General features: G+C 44.0%; 2 protein-coding genes across 4 annotated transcripts in view; both read right to left on the reverse strand.

Annotated features, from left to right (window-relative positions):
• The window catches only part of LOC121284723 (speriolin-like protein), a 40,034-nt gene extending 25,166 nt beyond the window's left edge, over positions 1–14,868 (reverse strand). Inside the window, exon 1 of the mRNA XM_041200275.1 lies at positions 14,667–14,868. Within this exon, the coding sequence (XP_041056209.1) occupies positions 14,667–14,868 (202 nt within the window). The remainder of the gene's footprint in view (positions 1–14,666) is intronic.
• A 1,921-nt stretch (positions 14,869–16,789) lies between these two features.
• lss (lanosterol synthase (2,3-oxidosqualene-lanosterol cyclase)) overlaps positions 16,790–21,748 on the reverse strand; it is a 140,317-nt gene continuing 135,358 nt past the window's right edge. Inside the window, exon 23 of one of the 3 annotated variants that reach the window (XM_041200564.1) lies at positions 16,790–17,039. In XM_041200564.1, coding sequence (XP_041056498.1) covers positions 16,972–17,039 — 68 coding nt within the window. In that variant the 3' untranslated portion in view covers positions 16,790–16,971. Of the gene's footprint in view, positions 17,040–20,333; positions 20,354–21,748 lie in introns of those variants that run through there. The other 2 variants (XM_041200562.1, XM_041200566.1) reach the window with 2 other exon arrangements.

A 21,748-nucleotide genomic window follows, 5' to 3' on the forward strand; every position in this document is an offset into this window, starting at 1 on the left:
TTTTATGCAGAGGGTAGTGAATGTCTGGAATTCACTGCCAGAGGAGGTGCTGGAAGCAGGTACGATGGTGGTGTTTAAGATGCAGCTTGACAAGTACATGAACAGGATGGGAATAGAGGGTTACGGGCCCCAGAAGTGTAAAATGTTCATGGGCAATATGATTGGCGCAGGCTTGGAGGGCCGAAGGGCCTGTTCCTGTGCTGTACTTTTCTTTGTTCTTAAAACACAGATAAACAGAGCTGCTGAGGGAGACAATTGTTAAGTGTTATTTTGTGAATTTATGTTGTGATGACAGAATTTAAGTAGCAGTCTCAATTTCTATTTACATATCTGCTTGCTATGAATCTATTCCACATAATCTCAATACTAGTTAAAGTTTGATAATTTTATATTAATGATTTTTAATTACCCTTAAGCTTAAACTAAACAACCCCTTCATCCATATTATTCATTCCTTTCAGCATTTCAAAAACCTCATTCTCTCAGCTTTTTTAACCGATGAATAGTTCAGTTCTGCACATCTTTCTTTTTAGCTTGGCATGTGGCATCTTCCTTGGTGCTGTTCTCTGAAGCCTCTCCAAAACACCCTTTGCCTAAAACTGAACACAATATTCCAAATGAGGCTAGAATAACATAAGATCAAAGTGCTCTTGAGATGCATTTCATTACACCATCAGCCTTCTTGATTACAAAATTCAAATTGATTGGATATATTCAGTGGTTAACACTGACATACCATTTCCGATAGGAATAGGTTTAGACATTCAGCGCTTAGAGCTTGTTCCACTATTCTCTCATGGTTTTACCCTTTAAATCCCAATTTCTTTCTGGTGGAACTACGTTCCAAGACCAATAAATCCTTCCGCAGGTGCAGTGTCTTGAATAGAATGTGATACTCCAGAACGGTTCTAACCAGAGATCTAAACAATTGAAGGATAACTTCCTCCCCCTTCTGTTCTTGTCTGCCTGAGACAAAGGCCTTTTTATCTGTGCACTAGCTTTTAGTGATTTGGGCACATGAAAACCCCATTTCTCTTTACTCCTCCATAGTTCCTAGTTTCTCATCTTTTAGAAAATATTCTTTTCTGTCTTTTACAAATCCAAAGTGGATGGCCCTCATACTTCCCCACATTGAACTCTGCCTGCCACAGTTTTGCTCCTCGCTTAGTCAGTCAATGCCCCTTCATAACTTTCAGTTCCCATCTACATGCCTCACTGTGCCTCCTAAGTTTCTTGCAGTCCACAAATTTGGATGTACAGATCCTTAATCCTTCATCAAAGCCATTAATATGTGTGGTGAAAAGCTAACACCTCAAAGTATTGGGGGACACCAACTTCTCACACATACATCAAATACACGTTTAATTTTCCAATGTGAATGGCCTATATTATTATCTAGTCAACAAACAAGTAGAAATGCATCTGAAGAGCTCTTGATTAGCAATCAAAACAAGTTATTCTATTTTTTTAACAAGGCAAGGGTGAGACTTCATTTGGAATATTTAGTGCTGAGTTCAGTACCCTACCATAAGAACATCAATTCGTTCAATAATGTTCAGAGAAAAATGACATTTCAGCATTCAAAATGTCCAAATTTGCACATAATACTTAACTGGGAGTAAAGGCAAATGATGACTATCACACAAACATAAAAGGATTTTAATAAACTGGATGAGTGGATGGAGAAGTGGCAGATGCAATTTAAGATTCTAAAGGGTAGACACTGAAAGGTTGTTTCCCCTGGCTGGTGAATCTAGAACAGTCTCAGGATAAGGGGGCGATCATTTAGGACTGAGGTGAGGAGAAATTTCTTTACTCAAAAGGTTGTGAATCTTTAAAATTCTCTACCCCAGAGAGTTGCAGCTGCTCAATCTCTGAGTATATTTAAGGCTGAGACAGACCGATTTTTGGTCTCTCAGGGAATCAAGGAATACCAGGAGCAGGTGGGAAAGTGGGGTTGAGACAGATCAGTCATGACTGTAGTGAATGTTAGAGAAGGCTCAGGGGGCCATATAATCTACTCCTGCTCCTATTTTCTATGTTCTTATGCTCCTAATGTGATGAAATAACATGGTTATGAGTTAGCGGAGGAAAGGTTGAGGTAGACTATGCAATAAGGAGGAATGCATAAAAAATTTGTTTCACCAAAGCTGGATTGGCAAGGTGAGGATTCCAGTTCCCCTCTTCTGGGGGTGATGAGAGATCAAGGCCCATTTGGGATGGTCAGGGAACTTAGGAATCTTAGGATGGTGAAGGATCAGGTTCCCCTTCTACTGGAAGGGTGAGGACAGGGTTACCCTTGTCCTGGGAGGACAGGTTCCCTTATGATTGTGGGGCAGGGAGAGTAACAGGGAACCACATAATTCAGATTTCCACAGTCCATCCTTTGCAATATTTCTTGCAAAAATAAAAGTCTAGGAGGCTGGTCAGGCAGGATCTTCTTCTCCGGTATCCATGTTGGCCACTGGTTGCTCGTTATCACTCATAAGAAAAAAACTTTCAAATCAATTTTATCCAGTATTAGTTTAAGTACAAGAGGCCATATTTACAAATTAAGCATATCAAAATAAATTAAAAAGTTCAGGAGAATTGTTTCACTAACATGGAGGCAATTATATGAAACAGATTATGAATGGTGGAAGAAGAAATCTTAATGGGTTTCAAGAAGGAATTTCAGAGGTTCCATCAACAAATGGTTTTCAGAAAACAGTTTTAGTTTGTTAAATCTGCAAACAAGAAAGAATTCAAGGTGTGCCATAGGCCTGAAATTTACCCTTGGTGGGTGCAGAAGATCGGTGGGACCGAGAGCGGTTGGGAAACAGGCCCCCGATCGTGGTTGGCCCACGATCGCAATTTCATGCCAATTGAGGCCTGCCCAGCGTGAAACATGTCCTCCCAATGTTCAAGAAGAGCTGGGCGGGGGCCTGTCAGATGCCGGGTCAAATGGCAACCCCACGGGTGGTTTAAAAATGGCAGAGGCACCTCCTTGAAAGCTGCCATGGAAGAATCATATTCTGCGGTCTGGAGACTTAAGCTATGGCCTCAACAGTGGGTGGAGATGCCAGGCGGGAGGGGAGGTTGGATGGGCACTCGGCAACCCCCCCTCACCACGCCCCTGTTTCTTGGACGAGTGCATCGCGGTCCTCTTGGAGGAGGTGGCTGCCAGGAGGGACACTCTCGTTCCCAAAGATGGCAGAAGGCCGCTGCACCAGACTAAAAAGGCTTGGGAGGAGGGGGCAGCCACAACGTTGTGCGGCACACATGTTTCAACGACCTGCTGCGCTCGGCAAGGGTGAGTACCGTGTTGGCATGGATCAGTGTGGAGAAGTGTTAAGGGCTGGCCATCCCCTCTGTGGAGCTCAGGGGTGTTAGAGTCTGAGTGCCAACTATCAAAGACGCCGGAGCTGATCAAGGAGGTGAGCCCTGGCTGCTTGGACTGAGTGCCTTACAACTCAAAAGCCACGACTCGGATGTGCCCTGCAAGATGTTCCTCAGGTAGAGTTGGTGAGGCTGCAATGGCGCTACGGGTAGAGAGTGGATTAATCAATGTTCCTCTGTCCTTTCAAAAGATGAACCACAGCAACATAGAGAAGTCAATGTCCAGGCGCAGGTCCCCCAAATCTCCTAATAGTGATGAGGTTTGACCAGGGGGCTTTGGAGCTGGAAAGCTGCCACCCACCTTGTTCAGCCAATTGTGGAAAGCCAGGGTCTCTGACGAAGGTAAGTGTTCAGTGCACATAGGTGAAAGTTTCAGATTGTGCATGCATTCTTAGTAGCCTCAAAACTGGAGTCCCCATTGATCATTAAAAGGCAATGGCACCATGATACAGATCTCCATTGTCTCATCAAGGTGCCTGGCATGCACAGTGACAGTGTGATAACTTAAATGGCGTTGTTCTCCCTTAGATTCACCAGCAGGCACTCGTTCTCAGGACCTCGAAGAGCCACCCCACCGCTGGGCTTCAGCTACACCTGCGTCACACCTGCTCTCTGAACCAAGCAGAACAGAATTAGGTTTCCTGGGATTGTGCTCAGACTTGCAACCCTCACACAGGCAATGATATCAGGTGGTCAGTACCAGTGTGGGAAATGGATGAGGAAACCAGTATCCCAGCTAGGTGCCTGTCCATCAATGGCAAACAGGGAGGTTCAGGGTGACCTCACGTTGGTGCATGACATGCTTATCGTCTCTGCAGGCTCCTCTTAGGGCGCTCTGGATGATGACAGCAGCTCCTCCGCCCTTCTGCCAGTGACCATTATGTCTGATGGGGCTGCGATGACTGGGGAGATGCCAGCCGTGGCACTGGCCACTACCTCCCAGGCGAGGCCAGCATTTGCTCCACTGGCTAGAGGACGACTGCCAAGGTCATCAAGGCCAACAAGACAGCACAGTCAGCAGGCTGTCTCCAATGCCGCTGCCACCAAGATGTAGCGCTCGTAAACCTAAGTTTAAGGCACCATGAGCACAAGTGCGACTGTTCACAGGTGATCTTCTGTTTGTAATGGTTTGCTTATATGTTTACTGGTGTGGCATGAACACCAGGGATGGTAATGTTAATTTATTTTGAGTGTGAAAATTATATAAATTTTGCTTTTGTCGTAATGGCCTGAATATGCTTCACCTTTTCTTTTGGTGCAGGGTACGCCAGTATGTAATGCTGGATGTGAATGGCTCTAAACTTTATTGCACAGGCACTGAGTGGACTTTGCATTCAAATGAAAGGGTCATTTCAGACATCTGGGATGAAGGTGGCACCCCTGGCATGAAATGAAGCAGCCTAGCTGAAGGAGCATTGGATCAAGGCACCCCTGGTGTCCCTGCATCCCTGAAGGATCCAGAGGTCTGCCTCCACACCCTCAGCCTTCTCCTTACCATGTTCCTCTTCTCACTCACTACTGGATTCATCATCTGTGGCCTATGGAGCAGTGTCATGGATCTTCTTCCTCCAACGGGTCCCCCATTGCCAGTGCCAGATTGTGGAGAGCGCAGCATGCAACCACTATCAGTGGCACCCATTTGGGGGTTTTTGTAGTGCTCCCTCTGAATGGTCCAGTCATCAGAAGTGTATCCTCAGAAGACCTATGGTCCTCTCTATCACTGCCCTTGTGGAAGCATGACTCCTATTATAATGTTGCTCTGCTTCTGTTCTTGGGTGGCAGAGAGGTGTCATAAGCCACCTTTTCAATGAATAGCCCTTGTCACCCAGCAGCCATCCATTCACTTGGGCTGGAGCACTGAATAGCCTTGGCATCTGGGAGTTTCTCAGGATATAAGCATCATGGTTGCTGCCAGAGTACCTTACACAGACTTGTATTCACCCACATAGTTGGAGGCGATCTCAGGCCCAATCATATGACAAATGGAGGTCACAGTCTCCCTGGAGAGGTGGAGCCTCCTTTGGTATTGCACCTCAGACATATTGAGTTAGCTGATCGCTGTCTGTAAATCCTGGCAGCAGGATAGTGGCGTCTTCTGTGGCCCCTTCCTGCTGGCCCTGCATCTCTCCTCCCACAGGTCGCTCCTCTGGAAGCTGCATTGGGACACCTGGCCTCCTCTCCCTTCTGCCCCTCTCTTCCTCCTTAAAAGAGGTGCATCCAGCGGAGACCATAACCCCATTATCAGGGTTACAGAAGGCTGTCTGATACCTGGAAGGATCTACATGGTCAAAATTCTCTGGGGGCCTTGGAGACACCAATGAGTCCTGAAATGAGGCCTAGAAATGCTAAGAATGAAGCTCAGAACTGAGATAAAGCTGTCAAGATCAAATAAGCAACCTATCTCCTAAACTCCTCACTACTCACAACGGCAATGCTGCTGACCCTTTTTATTCTGCTCTTGGATGAGGTTTTGCAAAAAGTGGGCTGCCCGTTTTGCGCGTGCGACGAGTGTGAAATCGCACAGGCAATGTAAAATCTGGATCAGTGGGGTTTTTAGTGGTCATTAAGCGACCCACCAACCTGAAGATTGCATGTGTGTGGGATGACATTGGGATGCTCGCCCAAAGTCATCTCGCGTGATTTTATGCCCAATCAGGTTGGGTGCACGCCTGCCTGCAAGGTGTAAAATTCTGCACATAGATATAGATGTTACAGGTAATGTTCTATGGGAACATTATAAGTCTGGGTGTAAACTACTCTACTAAATAATGTTATATGAGTGTGTAAAGTGTTTGTATGATTATACAGTGTTTGATTACACTGACAATAGGAATGCCTGGGCTTACATCAGTTGGACAGAGAAATAACAAATTAAATTTAATGCTGATAAATGCAAGCATTTTGGAGGAAATAAAGAGAGATATAGGCCAGAATTTTCCACCCCCGTTAGCATTCGGTATCATGGCGGATATGAGCGGACCATATGACAAGAAGGCCAAAAATCGGTTTTGCGCCATCGTAAAACCAGTTTACGATCATCTGCTCTGCCCTCAATGCCAGGCCATCTTTCAAACTGCTACACGTCAGGAACCTAACTTCAATACTTTAGAATCTCATTATAAGCCCTGCTCGCTGGAATCATCTCCGCCCCCCCCCCCCATGCTGGATTACCCGGGCACATCAGCATGATTGCACGCTGATTACACAACGGCACTCAAAAGGCGTGCATCGGCGAACTGAACACTGAGGGCAACTTATCAGCCATAATTGAATGGTGGAGCAGACTCGATGGGCTGAATGGCTTAATTTCTGCTCCTATGTCTTATGGTCTTATGGCAACTTGGAGGTGAGTGCACACTAATGTTGTGCACCGCTCGCGAGGGTCGCCTGTTTGACTTCAAGGTGCTGTGCATTCAGGTGAGAGCAAAGGCAAGTTGCTTTTTCCTGACTGACTGACAGTGCAGTGCCCGGGCAAGAGCTGCCCTACAGTTGGGGTGAGTTGGGGGGGAGTGGGGGGGAGGCAACACAGTCTTATGGTACTGGGGGAGGGAAGCGGCCGCACACATTAGGGAAGCTTTGTAGAAAGTGAGTATTCTTCTGTAGCTGACAGTTCAGACACAGCTACATTGACATGCCTAGAGTCAGGCCTCTAGCTTATCTGCCCCACTCAAGCAACGCAGAGGCATGAAAGTGCCACCAAATGCTCCTGAACTTTGCACCCCTCAGGCACAGACTGCAAATTAATGAAGCGTTTTAGTGGTCTGCAGAATAATTGGATGACTGGGCAAGTTTTGCAATCTCTTTGTGAAAGCTGGCCAGGGAGCAGCCACTGGTGGAGATGCTCACAGCACTTGCAATGTCTTCATTAAGTTTTGGATCATTTTCCCCGATGGTTCAAGCTAACAGTGCAACGTTGCAGTGTGGCCTAGGAGAATGCCTGCACCTGAGCTGAGCGCACAGCATGCAGTCCAGTGGGTGAAGCTGCTGCCAACTGGTCAGGTGGAGTGGGGCAGAGTTGGGTGGGGTTTCGGACAGCCATGCGGTGCACTAAACTCTGCCCATCCAAGTGATAGCCAGCACTCTCCGGCACTCGTTAAGAGGCTTTGATGGAACTGGAGCCACACACATAACCATAAGAGGTCCCCAGGAGAGCAATGCTAACCTATGCATCTCTCTCTTTCATCTTGCAGGAGTACCCAGGGTCTACAGACGGTGCTTGTCATTCCTGCAGATGACTGAGAACCAGTGTTGCCGAAGACTGCGGATGTCCAGGGAACTGGCTGGTCATATATGCCACCTGCTGCTGGATTTGGCGCCATAGGGACTTAGAGGACATTAATGCTAGTGGCTGTGAAAGTGACTACAGTGCTCAATTTTTACACCAGTCACTCCTTTTAGGGCTCCACAGGTGTCCTCTGTGAGATCTCACAAGCCTCCACACACAAGTGCATCCAGGAGGTCACAGACATCATATTCGAGAAGGCATACAACTTTATGCGTTTCGCCCGGGATCAGGGAAGCCAGGAAGCAAAAACACTGGGATTTGCTCAGATCTCAGGTTTCCCACAGGTGCAGGGTGCCATTGACTGCACTCATATGGCACTTAGATCTCCGTGACAAGCAGTCAAGTATGTCAACCACATGGACTTCCACTCGCTGAATGTTTAGCTGGTATGTGACCACCACAAACTCATCCTACAGGTCTGCACACAATTCCCACAGTGGCCACAACTCCTACATTCTCAGTAGGTCTCAGATCGCTGATGTCTCCCAAGGTCCACAGAGGCTGCAGGGTTGCTTCCTCAGGGACAAGGGCTACCCACAGAGGATGTGGCTGATGAAGCCTGTACAGTGGCCTCAGAATGCAGGAGATAGAAGGTACAAGGCTCATGCTGCAACATGCACTTTGGTGGAGCAAACCATTGGGGTGTTGAAAATGAAGTTCTAGTGCCTGGGCTGGTCTGGTGGAGCCCTGCAATTGTTGTCATCTGGTGCGCCCTTCACAACCTGATGCTGCAACGGTTGGGGGGGTGGGAGGAGCTGGCTGAGGAGGAGATGGAGGAGCTGCATGTCAAGATGAAGCAGGGGCATTCAGGAGGCCCTCACAGCCGTTAGATTTGTGAAGGATGACAACGACGTGCAGTGAGATGATTCCATTGATCCTCACATTGCATCTGTGAATGTTTGACTCCTGTCCAGCGGATGGCAGCGCACATATCCTCTGTGATAGGCTTCTGTTATGGAGATGCAGCGGATGCCCATTGTCGCTACATTCCAGGAGGATGATGACGACGTGCAGTGGGGACACTCCATCGACCCTCACAGAGCTTAGGTGAATGTCTGACTCCTGTCTGGCTGATGGCAGATAGCTTGTGTTCTGTGAACAGGGTCATATCATGGAGATATAGTGGGGAAACTTTAACTTTGCATGATTCTATGGCATAATCCATGAGCTGAGCCCTTTAGGACCACACTGTCACCGGACACAGATGCTGATGAGACCAGGGGCCAGCCACACTTCAAAGGTGCTGAGAGCACACAAAGAAAATGACAGAACTCTGTGCCGCTGGCCCAGGACATTCTGGCAGCAATGATAAGCTCCATCGAGGTGCAGGCAGGACTGGTGTGTCCAGTGACTGTGAAGGTGCTCCATCAGTGTGCTGGGAAGGTTGCATTAAGCACAGGGAGGAGACCCTGGATTGAAATACCTGCCTTTATATTGTGCAGGAACCAAACTTTCACTTCAGACTGACACAAACACTGCTCATCATAACAATGAGCCATATACAGGGTGAGATTGTTGGGAGTTTATTTACAATAGTCAACGTTATGTGCAAGTGATTAATATCAGTGGCCATATGATGAAACCACGTTTTCTTAACCTTTCTAACCGTGTCACTAAATCTTGGAGGTCCCCTGCCATCCACAGCAGAGTGGAGGCAGCCTGCTGACTACTGTGATGACCTTCACAGGCATCCTCTGGAAGGCTGAGACCTGGAGGACCCCAGCCTGCTTTCGGGGTCCTGCTGTGTGACAGTGGCACCCTCCTCAGCCTGTGGAGCTGGAGCTACTGGGGTCACAGGAAGAGGGGATTCAGATGGGCTGGACGCTCCCGTGGGTGGCCCCGAGGTGCGCACTTGCTGATCCTCCTTCCCTATGGGTGCCCGAGGGCCCCTGGCTGACTCCTTGAGGATCGAGCTGCCCCACTACCTTCTCACGTTGACACTGTTACAAGCCAACTATGGCATCAGTGATGCAGTTCAGACAGGTCAGAGCAAGTCCTGGACCAAGGTCTCTGTAGCGTCCACCATCCTACCAAGTGTTGACCTCGGTGCATTGGCATGCTGGCGCTATCACCTGTCCTCTTTGCAGGGCATTGGCACTGACCATCACTGCCACTGCCTCCATGCTGGATTTGTCGCTTTGCTTGCTGGTCTTCGCCCAGAGTAGGGGTAGAGGACTTTGCAGTGGGCCTCCACTGTGTCCAGTAGGCACTCAAGGAAGGCATTGCTAAATTTGGGGGCAGCATGTTTCTTTCTTTTGCAGCCGTGAATTTCCAGCAGCTTCTGATGCCTTAAAGAGTGCTAACTCTGTGCAGGGGGGGCCCTTTAAATATGGCACCCAGATTACTGAAGGCTTGAGGTGATAGTGGGGCCAGCGAATCAGAGGCCACCCTGTCAACGACCTGGCATATTTCCCAGGATTGCATTGTTAATGAGATGGGACGCATCGGGAATGGGATGATACGGCGCGAAAAACCACAATTGCTGTCGGCGGGTAAAATGTCCTTTCTCATGCCCTCTACTGTACTTAGTGCAAATCTGGGGCAATTCCACCCATAGTCTGATGCAATGTGTGGTTTACAAGGTGCTGTCTGCATTGATTGTGGTTTTGAAGCCTATAGTTTTTTGAGACAGTCCCTAAATGAAAAAGAAACAAAAACCTCCAGGATTCTGGGAAGGTGAGGGGGTGCCAGTTGGTATTCCTGGTTGTCACATCAGACTTCTCAGAAATCAGCCTGTGCCCTTGGTAGCTAGGGAAGTGATGGCTGATTGGGGGGAAAAAACACAAAACTGAGAGGTCAAATTTCAGCCAGTAGTCTGAACAGACATAGGGCTCTCAGACACAAAAAAAAAGCTGGAAAATCTCAGCAGGTCTGACAGCATCTGTGGAGAGGAAGACAGAGTTAACGTTTCGAGCCCGTATGACTCTTCATCAGAACTAAAGAGAAGTAGAAATGAGGTGAAATATAAGTTGTTTAAGGGGGGTAAGACAGGTGGAGCTGGATAAGCAGTGGTAGGTGGAGGCAAAGGAGAGATTGCCAAAGGTGTCATAGACAAAAGGTCAAAGGGATGGTGATATTAGCTAAAGGATGTGCTAATGGTGACATTAAGGGTAGAAAGCAGGATGAGCGAGTGACAGATGGCCCTAGTGGATCAAAATAGGCTAAAAGGTGGCAATAAAACAATAAATGGAAATTTTTAAATAATAATAGAAATAGTGGGAAAAGAAAAATATATTTTAAAAATATATTAATTATTAGAAAAAGGGGATCGAAAAAGGGGTGGGGATGGAGGAGAGAGTTCATGATCTGATGTTGTTGAACTCAATGTTAAGTCCGGAAGGCTTTAAAGTGCCTAATCGGAAGATGAGGTGCTGTTTCTCCAGTTTGCGTTGAGCTTTACTGAAACATTGCAGCAGGCCAAGGACAGACATGTGGGCATGAGAGCAGGGTGGTGTGTTTTAAGGCTCTCAGAGTTCAGTTTTCAGAGTACAGGGTGTCAGAACAGCACAATGACTGTGTGAAGAGCTGTGTGTGTGCGTGTGTGTATGAGACAGCTAATAAACAATTAAAACTGAAGCCAGGGTTTGGCAGCCAGGATAGTGAAATAAAGTTATTCCCAATGCTTTGATTTTTCCTGAGCCAGCTATACCATGTGTTTTTGCCATCGGGACTGTTGTGAACAGAGCTAAGGAGGTTCTGTGCCTTTTTGGTGATAACCATGTCTGTGCACGAAGTAAAGCTGTTGTCAGAGATAACCTGATGCTTAAATCCTCTGTGACAAGAGGAGTTGAACTCCACTAGCGGGGTATAGAGTTGTGAAGGACTTTGGACTGCATGTGGTGCCAGTATTTGCTAAGGTAAAGGTCAGTAAATCTGGGAGGCCTGTCTTTGTTGCATCTGCTATTTAAAGTGTAATTTATAGTTTCTATTGAATATAATTTGCCTGTTAATTTATGTTTAATTTATGTTGATTTTGGTTTGATAGTTACAGTAAATGTTCTAAAAAGTGGAATCTTGTCCAACAGTTTGGTTCTTTCAAGTTATTGGTGTTCATGGGGATCATAACAATTGACATACCAAACACAACATAAATAGAAACACAGCACGGATACGTAACAGATGTACAATGTCTTTGAATGACAATCAGCTCACCACTTTCAATGTTGAGAAAAAGGAATTAAGAAAAAAAATAGAATGCTGAGATATGAAGCTGGAGCATTTGTTTACACAAGTTATGCTGAAACTTTAATCAGACCATATGGATTTCTGTGTTTAATTTTCACTGTCACTCTTTGAAAAGGGCTACACATTAATTGGCGAGGGTGTAAAGAGACCAATGAGAGCAAACCCAAAAGTAAACATATGAACTATACAGCTGGATTACAGGCCGGCCAATGTGGAGGATCAATGACATGGGCTTTGATGGGCCAAACTACCTTGCCTAGCCCTTGAATTCTTTCCTATTGCTCTGGTTTATGCAGCTTGAATTTATGAAGAGACTCTTAAAGGCAAATGTTATTGCATGTTGTCAGAGGTATTAGCTTAGATGTTTTATTACTCCTCCCCTAATACCACCACACTGCAGCAGATATCAACTGCTGTTGGTGAGCTATGATTGCCACCTAATTGCTGGAACGATTGGGAACTGGTGTTGGTATGGTTGTCAGACAGCATTTCTTCTTCTTTACAAGCCCAGACAAATATACATCACTAGTAGAGCTTACAACAAAATTGTGGTCAAGCACAGACACATCTGTGATTTCCTGATGTATTTCACTGGCAATGTGCCCCCATCATCAGCATGCATTCATATAATGGCCCCTGTGATGTTTAAAATTAGGTGCTGGAGTAGCACTTATACATGCCACATGAAGGAGGAAACCAATGCAAATTCTCCTATAGACAAATTGAATCATACACTCCAAAGATCTTTGGTTCTTGGTGATCTCATTGGGGATAGGACAGGGTCCCTTAGCTTAGGGAGAGAACATTTCCACACTGCAAGCTCTCTAATGCTGTCCAGCATTCCTTAATGGAAGTACGCACATCAAGATGCCCAATGAAGAAAGGATCAGGCCTAACAGAATCCTGGCGGATGAAGAGCCTATTAAAGGTTAATGAATAATATGATTTGTGTAAGGTACTGGAGGGTAATTGGGGTTGTGGAACTGTACCCAGCAGGTGTAGGATAGTGTACGATATAATAGAAAAATAGCATAACAATACAGAAGTTCGTGTAAGTATCTTAGGGTTATGGGAATGTCCTCTGTGCGATAGTAGCTAACACAAGGCTCAGGTCTGGAGGATTCCACAGGGGAATGTTAAATAAGCAGGAGATGTCAGGTTCATGCAATTTAAAGTGCATCAAATGATCAATATATGAATTGCAATTAGTTTGGAATCAACATGTTTATATTTCAATTGCCCTCATTGTGACAAGGTTAGAACCATATAAAATTATCTCATCTACTGACATAAATTAAACAAAAATCCTATATTGTAGTGAGTGTGTCATGCCACATTGCAATCTACTAATTGTGGTTGCACATGGCACAAAGATCAAATGACAATTTGAGTTGATAGCTTCTTAGCAAGTGATCTGACATTGTCAGATGTGTATCAGGCACTTATAGTAATTCTTCGGTATTCAGCGCTGAGATCTCGCCCAGATTGGTTAGGAGTTTGCTTACCCGATAGATAGATGACTAGTGAGTATATAAACATGATGTTTTGCTTGTAATTTGTCAATATTAAGAAAACCAATGTTTGATTTATCTCTGGCATCAGAGCCTGTATAATTTGTTGCTAAATTTGCTGATGACACAAAAATAGGTAGGATAGTTAGATGTGAAGAGGACACAAGGCGGTTACAAAGGGGTATAGATAGGTTAAGTGAGTGGGCAAAGACCTGGCAATGGAGTATAATGTGGGAAAACGTGAAATTGTCCATTTTGGCAGGAAAAATGAAAAATAAGCATATTATCTAAATGAGTTTGCAGAGCTCTGAGATGCAGAGGGATCTAGGATCCTAGTGTATGAATCACAAAAGGCTAGTATGCAGGTCCAACAAGTAATTAGTAAAGCTAGAACATGATCATTAATTGCGATGGAAATTAAATACAAAAGCTGGTAGGTTATGCTTCAGTTTGTAGGGTGAGACCACATCTGGAGTACAGTGTTCACTATTGGGCTCCTTGTTTAAGGATGTAAATGCGTTGGAAGCAGTACAGAGAAGGTTTATTAGACTAATACTTGGAATGGGCAAGTTGTCTTATGAGGAAAGCTTGGACAGACTAGGCTTGCATCCATTGGAGTTTAGAAGAATAAGAGGCAACTTGATTGAAACAAATAATATCCTAGGGCGTCTTAACAGGGGCGATGTGAAGAGGATATTTCCTCTTGTGGGAGAATCTAGAACTAGGGGCACCGTTTAAAACTAAAGGGTCACTCATTTAAGACAGAGAGCAGGAGAAATTTTTACTCTGAGGGTAGTGAGTCTTTGGAATCCTCAAATGGCACTGGAAGCAGAATCTTTGGATGTTTTTATAGCAGAGGTAGATAGATTTTTGATAAGCAAGGGGGTGAAAGGTTATCAAGGGTAGATGGAAATGTGTAGTTGAGGTTACAATCAGATCAGCCATGATCTTATTGAATGGCGGAACAGGCTACTCCTGCTCCCTAACTTGTAAGTCCTATGTACTTGGATTAATCGACAAGTGCTTGGTTGATTGAAAATAAGGACTAGGAAAGAGAATTTACAGAAAAAAATTGGGAAAGAAAAACTAAATCAATTAAATAAAACTTATGCTATGCAAGTCTTAGTATTAAAAATGAGATGTGTAATTGTATGTTCATCCATGGGACGAACGCACCCGAGATTCGATCTTATGTGTTAGATAGTGCTCCTGTGAAGTGCCTTGAGATATTTTACTATGTCAAAGGCATTATATAAATATAAGTTGTCATTGTTATCAGCCCACAAAGAGAGCAAATATTGAATTACCTCGTGATGCTGCAGCTGTGTTGGAATGACTAAAATTTGGGAAACAGTTTGGCTTCTGTCCAAGCAATGGTGCACAGTTAGAAGACAGCATATTACGCAGCTCCTCGTTTTCTTTAAGGAGGGTAATCTGCCGCTTTAATGCTTTGTTTTCTGCAGTCAGCTTCAAATTATCTCGGCGAATCTTTTCAGAATCATCACACATGATTACAAACAAAACTAAAATGCAAAAGTGAGCACCTCAGAAGCCAGGCACCAAGTTGAGATTCACTGCAGAATGGATCAGGACCCTGAGCAGCTGCATTGTGACATCAAAGCATTGGAACATGTCATAAAGGGAACAGTGACCCACGACAAAACCAAAGACAACCATCCAGTAACTCATATACACACTTGTCATAACATAACTGCACTTGGCAAAATGGCTAATAGTCAAAGCTGTCTTTTTGAAGACCTTACAGCCAAAATGTGAGATATCTGAATGTCATCCCTGCTTTGTGAGCCAATGTGAGTTCTTCTGTCATAACACCATTATTAATGGAACATCTGGGGCTGTTAACAGTGCTATATAAATGCAAGTTGTTGTTGTAATATAACAAGGGGTGCAGTGAGGCAGCAGATCTGTAAAATCTGTGGCTACTACCAGATTCTGAGAAGTAGTTGAAATGAAGAATGTAGCTCAGTGGCTACAAAATGAATTATACTTGGAATCCTCCCCATTCCTGGCTGGGTCTAGTGTTGGAATAATTGGATGGGCTTTGCAGCTGACAAGCTGTCCCACCATTGACCCTCATAGAATTTCTGGGGACAGATTCATTGACGGTTTTTCAGTGGGCTCCCAGCAGACACATGCTGCAGCTGCAACTGCAAAGGGTCCAACAACATCTCTGAAGTCCTCGATTTGTTCACCCCACCAAAGATCCAGCTTTACTACAGTTGGGGACTCTCTTCATCCTCTCTCTGATAATTAATGTGGTTGCTGTTGTTATGAATGCTGGACTTCATTAGGTGATTACATTTCCAAATTCTCCTTTAATTCATAATGGAATAGTTTGGAGAGGGGTCAATGAAGGAACGTGCCCAGAGACAAGCCCATGTGACCTGGTTACCACGGGTGCAGGGGCCCTCGTTGAAACTTTGAAAGTAAGGTGCAAGTTTCCACACCTGGACACAAAGAAAGAGGCTGTTGTCTTGCTGAGATAGGCTCTTAGCATCAGTGAATGAGTCAGTTGGATTTGGGGAAGAAGACCCACAAACAGGTGCTGCCATGCCAAACAGAAAAAAAGGACTATTTTTGGGGTAATAACCAAAGAGTGCTTCTGAGAACAGATTTCCTATTCGAAGAAATGAGGCTTGTGGAGAGTTAAAGACCAAGGAGTCGCCCGAGGGTGCCTTGCTACTGGAAGTCAATTTGATTATTCTCAGATTTTGGGCAAAGTGACTTTGCTTTAAAAAGGACTCTGGAGAATACATTTTGGTGGGGCAGGGAGAAGAGAGCCTGTTATAGCCCAAAGAAATGTGGGAATTTAAACACAAGACTACGTGTTTAGTCAATGTTGATTTTAGTTAGTTACGCTAAAAGTCTTAAAACATGAAATCTTGTGGGATTCTTTGCTTTGGTCACTGGGAAATTCATATCCCTTTTTAGAAGTTATCGGTCTCTATGGGCTTCGTAAAACTGTGTATCAAATCTCCATTTGTAGGATTGCTCATCCCTTAGCTATGCTGGACAACCGGTTCTCCAACTAGTCTGTGCACAGAAATGTAAAGAGATTATGACATCAGACTATAAGACAAACATGAAAGAGAGATTGGGATATGTCCTAACGGGGATAGACCACTGGAAAAGAGAACCTCCAATCACTAAATTAAATTCCAGTTACTATTTCTGTGTTTGCAGATTATTAGTCCATTACTGTCGGGTCACCATGACCTTCTGAACCAACTTATATTGTAGATTGTTCGCATTACTATGTAGATTTTCAATATTAAGAAATGTTTAGTTAAGTTATCAGAATTATTCAGGTCTTACCCAACTGTCTATCCATGTCTACATTCCCAACCTTGAGGCTCAAAAAGATTTGTCTTTTTATTGTCTCGTAGCTTAACTTTTGGTCAATGCAAATATTTCCATTATATTCTATCTCTTGCCTTTTAATCAAACAGACCATCATTGTAAGGGCAATTCTTATAATTATCATCTGAAATACCAGCAGAAAAGCAGACATTGTTCTTATCCAAGGATGCTGTCTTGTAACGTACACAATCTCCCACCAGGATAATCACCGCAGTGGACCGCCCAATGCCATCATTTTGCAGGGTGTAGTTGCCTTTTTATGCTGAGGCCAAAGTGCAAAGTATGATGGTTGATCTTGTCTGGAAAATGTCAAGATGTGATTGTTAAATAATGTGGTCAAACCAACTATGGTTGTTAAATAATGTGGTTAAACAAACAGTGATAAGGACAAAAGTAGTTATGCATTTGACAACTTAAACATAGCCGAGGAGGCAAGGTCCGGAAACGTGAAAGACACAGCTGTATACTGCTGCTTTTGTTAAATACTTCATAGTTCAACTTGTATTGCTTAATAAATCTATTGTCACTCATAATCACTGTCTGTATCTGTGTGGTCCTCACAATGTTTTTTCGGTACAGAAGGAGGCCATTCGGCCTACCTGCAGTGACTCTCTGAAAGAGCATTTCACCTTGTTCCACTCCCCTGCCTTATCGCTGTAACCTTCACAGAATCATAGTGCAGAAGAGGGCCTTCAGCTCATCAAGTCTGCACCGACACGAGAAACACTATTACACGTTATTTCTTTTCAAGAAGCAATCCAATTATCTTTTGAATACCACGATTGAACCTGCCTCCATTACCCTTTCAGGAAGTTTGTTCTAGGCTTCAACCATCCTCACATCACTTCTACTCCCTCTGGTTCTTGATGTTCTTTGAGTGGGAACAGCTTTACCCTGTCCATACCCCTCAGGATCTTGAATACCTCTACCAAGTCTCCTCTCAGCCTTTTTTTCTCCAAGGAAAAGAATCTGATCCTCTCCAATTTATCCTCATAGCTACAGTTCTTTTTCCCTGGAATCATTCTTGTGAATCACCTCAGAACTCTCACCAATACCTTCATATCCTTCCTCAAGTATGGCACCCAGAACTGATTGCAGTACTCCAGATGAGGCCTAATTAGTGTCTTATACAAGTTCAACATTACCTCCTTACTCTTGTACACAAAGCCTAAGATACTATATGCTTTATTAACTGCTCTCTCAACATGCCCTGCCACCTTCAATGATCTATGTATGTAAGGACCGATGCCCCTCTGTTTCTACACCTCCTTTAGAGGGCTCTCCCTTTATTTTATACTGATTCACTATATCTTCCCTGCCAAAATGAATCACCTCACACTTCTCTGCATTGAATTTCATCTGCCACTTGTCTGCCCAATCCACCAAAATGTCTATGTCTTTTTGAAGTTCAAGACTATCCCCATCACAGTTGACAACATTTCCAATCTTCCCATCATCTGCAAATTTTGAAATCATGCCCTGCAGACCACAGTCTAGGTCATTAATATATATCAGGAAGAGCAAGGGTCCCTGGGGAACTCCACTACAAACCTTCCTCCAATCTGAAAAACAACCATTGATCACAACTCTCCATGACTGAGTCTCAAATCTAGGAATCTAAAAATTTTGTTATTGTATATAACATAGGTGATTTTGCAAGGTACTAGATTTTGGATGAAAGGAAAGGGGTGGAATTAGTTTATGTTGCCTAGAGTCACGGTCACTACAGCACAAGAGGAGACCATTTTGCTCATCGAGTTCATGCCAGCTCTCCATGGAGCAATCCAGTCAGTTTCATTTCCTTGCTTTATTCCTGTTGTCCTAAACGTTTATTTCACACAAGTGCCTATCCAATTTCCTTTTAAAATCATTGATGATCTCTGCATCCACCATACTCACAGACAGTGTGTTCCAGGTCACTACCACTCACTGCGTAAAAAAGTTCTTCCTCACATCCCCTGCATCTCTTGCCTAAAGTCTTAAATCTGTGTCCACCTAGCTATTTTTGTCCACCTTATGTAAACCTGTTGTAGTCTGTATGCCTCTATCAAATCTGCCCTCCGTCTCATTTTCTCCAAGGAGAACAATTTAGATTGTTGATTCATAAATGATCAGCTGTCATTTTTTAATAACAGGCAGCTTGATGTTCATTCTTCATCATGCACAACTTAGAATTATCAGAAATCAAAGCATGATTTTCTTTAAAAAATTAAAAAAATAAAGTTCACGATTGAGATCATCAGGTTTTAAGTTACAGCCGAAAAGGAACATGAGAGAAGCAGGTTTGTTGCTGACAACCTTTCCAACCCAACCTTGCGGCTAAAATCCCCCATCCCTGGAACCATTCTGATAAATCTCCTCTGACTTGGACTTATGTATGCAGGGCATAATTTGAAGGTTTGCAGATGACACAAAATTTAGAAATGTAGTAAAGAGTACTGAGGATAATAGAGTTCAGGACGACGGTGAAATGGGAAGACACATGGCAGATGAAATTTAATATTGAGAAATATGAGGTGATGCATTTTGGAAGGAAGAATGAGAATGCAATGCAAACTAATTTTATAGGGGGCTGCAGGAACAGGGTGCTTGCACACAAGTTTTTGAATGTGGCACAGTATGTTGAAAAAGCATTGGTGTTCAAAATCATGAGGGCTTCTGATGGAATTAATAATGAAAACTCTCTTTCAGAGGGTTAGCAATGAAAGGACACACACTTAAGGTAAATGGTAAACAAACCAGAGGGAAGGAGACATTTTTTTTTTATACAGCAAGTGGTTATGACCTGGAACCCAATGATTGAAGAATGGTAGAGGAAGATTTAATAGTAACTTTCAAAAGAGAATTTGATATATACTTAAAAGGTTGGGGGAGGAGTTGTGGGAAACAAAGGGCTAGGGGAAAAGAGTAGGTAAGTGCGACTAATTTGTTCAAAGAGCCAGCACAGACACGATGAACTGAATGACTACATTCTGTTTTGTATCATTCTATGATTCTTGTCAACCTGGACAATTTATACACCTCCAAATACATAACTGAATCATGACTCAATCATGACTGAAGAGCAAGACATTGACCAGAGAATGGAACCTTACAGTTATGGAGAACCTACATCCAAATGATGCAGTGCAGGCCAAGGTAAATTTGGCTCAGGTTCAGTGGTGTCAGCTGCTCCCTTAAGCCATCTGGGTGTCTGTTTTATATATACACAGGGATTGATTCACTTCACCCCTCTCCAGGAGTGTAACAATGAAACTCCCTTGTGATCTTTGTGCCTCTCACACATGTACCCCTTCAATCTCTTCAAATCTATACTAAGTTGATGCTATATGGTGAGTTCAGTTGATTTGATTTCTAAGCTATTTTATTCCACTCTAAGCAAAGCATATATAACATGGTATGCAATAAAATGTATTTGACACAATCAGTTCAACTTCTGTTCCTATACCATTGCAAAAAATAATAGACACGCTTAGGAGAAAATTATTATTTAAGGTAGAAAGTGGACTTGCTCTGTTACCTGCCCTGTAAGTAGAACAGTAGTAACTCCTTCCTTGCAGCCTCTCTGTTGCTTTACTGATTTCTGGTGTTTGCGATTCTTATAAAATCTACTCTTGAAATGACAAGCAGAGATCAAAGAAATGTATAAACAGCAAGGTCCTAAAAATTCTGGCAAATGGATATTGTTTATGAATTCTTCAAAACAAGTTTTCAAATACCTAACTGCTAGTGGATTGATAATTCACATGGGACTGATCAGCATACAGGTCATCTACCAAGATCATTGTGCAGTGGCTTAGTCTTTGTCCAGATCTCCTGCTGCTGACTCAGCCAGTATAAGTACACTGGTTTGTGCTGTTTAGCACAAATAGGTCCCTGAAATTAGCATAATTTATCAAATTCATTAGGCCCACCTATAATACAGGTGGGAGACACGACATTGAATTTTGGGGCTTCCCAAAGTCAGGAAAGGAGGCATAGGGAGGATATAACCAACCCATCTGCTAAGTAGGACAACCATTGAGCAGGCCATTGGGCTTCTGAAAATGTGATTTTAGTGCCTGGACTGGTTGGTGGTGCCCTCCAACACCCCCCTTCAAGGGCCTCAGTCATTGTGATGGTCTTCTGCACTTCTCCAGAGCGGTGTGGTCCTTGAGGACAGTGAGGCCCTGGAAGGAGACAGTTCATCAGGGGAGGAGTAGGAGATAAGAGAGAAGAGGCAGAGGGAGGTGTTGCTGAACATAGGTGCCCCTGTTCCACCACCAGATGGACTCCTCTTGCCACCGTCCAGGAGAAGGCCCTCCCTTTCTCTCCCTCATGGCCTCTAGCATTAGATTCAGATCGGTATCAATGAAGTGAGGACAGCCCTGCCCTGGGTGCCAGGCCTCTGCCTTTCCTGTGATATCTTGCTTCCCTCTGGTGAAGCGGAAGGCTTTGGCACAGATCCCGCCCTCAGGGCAACCAGCAGCCTCAGTGATGGCTGGCATGTGGTGTTTAAGTGAGTCTTACACATCATCTGACCCATGTCCATTCCCACTCCCATTGGCTATAAATGGACAGGAAACCCATTTCCAAACCAAATAAGTCTTCTCAACACAGAAATCTGAACTTTAATCAGTTTCTTACCCGAAAACAAACCTAGCTCCTGTTTCCCACTTTTGTGGCAAAAGTTCAGCCTCTAGTCTTGCACTGTTGCCCAGTCTCTCAATATTCTTTTCAGGAACAATCTCCATCACCGTTGATGGTTCTGTATACGTGTTTAATTATTAATATTCGCATACCTATGTACATTTTGCCCTAATTTTTACCATAATAAATTTCTATGTGCACATATAATTTACAATAGTTGGGGGAAAACCATTAGGGATAAAGATTTTAATAAAATGAGGCTGTTTTAATTGGAAGAAATTGAGGAGTAATTTAACAGAGATGTTTAAAATTCTGAAGGATGGGGCTGAGTAGCTAAGAACAGACTTCTACCAACCTTTGAGGATGAAGAGGGTGGGGG

This window comes from Carcharodon carcharias, chromosome 12 (assembly GCF_017639515.1).
Source record: "Carcharodon carcharias isolate sCarCar2 chromosome 12, sCarCar2.pri, whole genome shotgun sequence".
NCBI lineage: Eukaryota > Metazoa > Chordata > Chondrichthyes > Lamniformes > Lamnidae > Carcharodon > Carcharodon carcharias.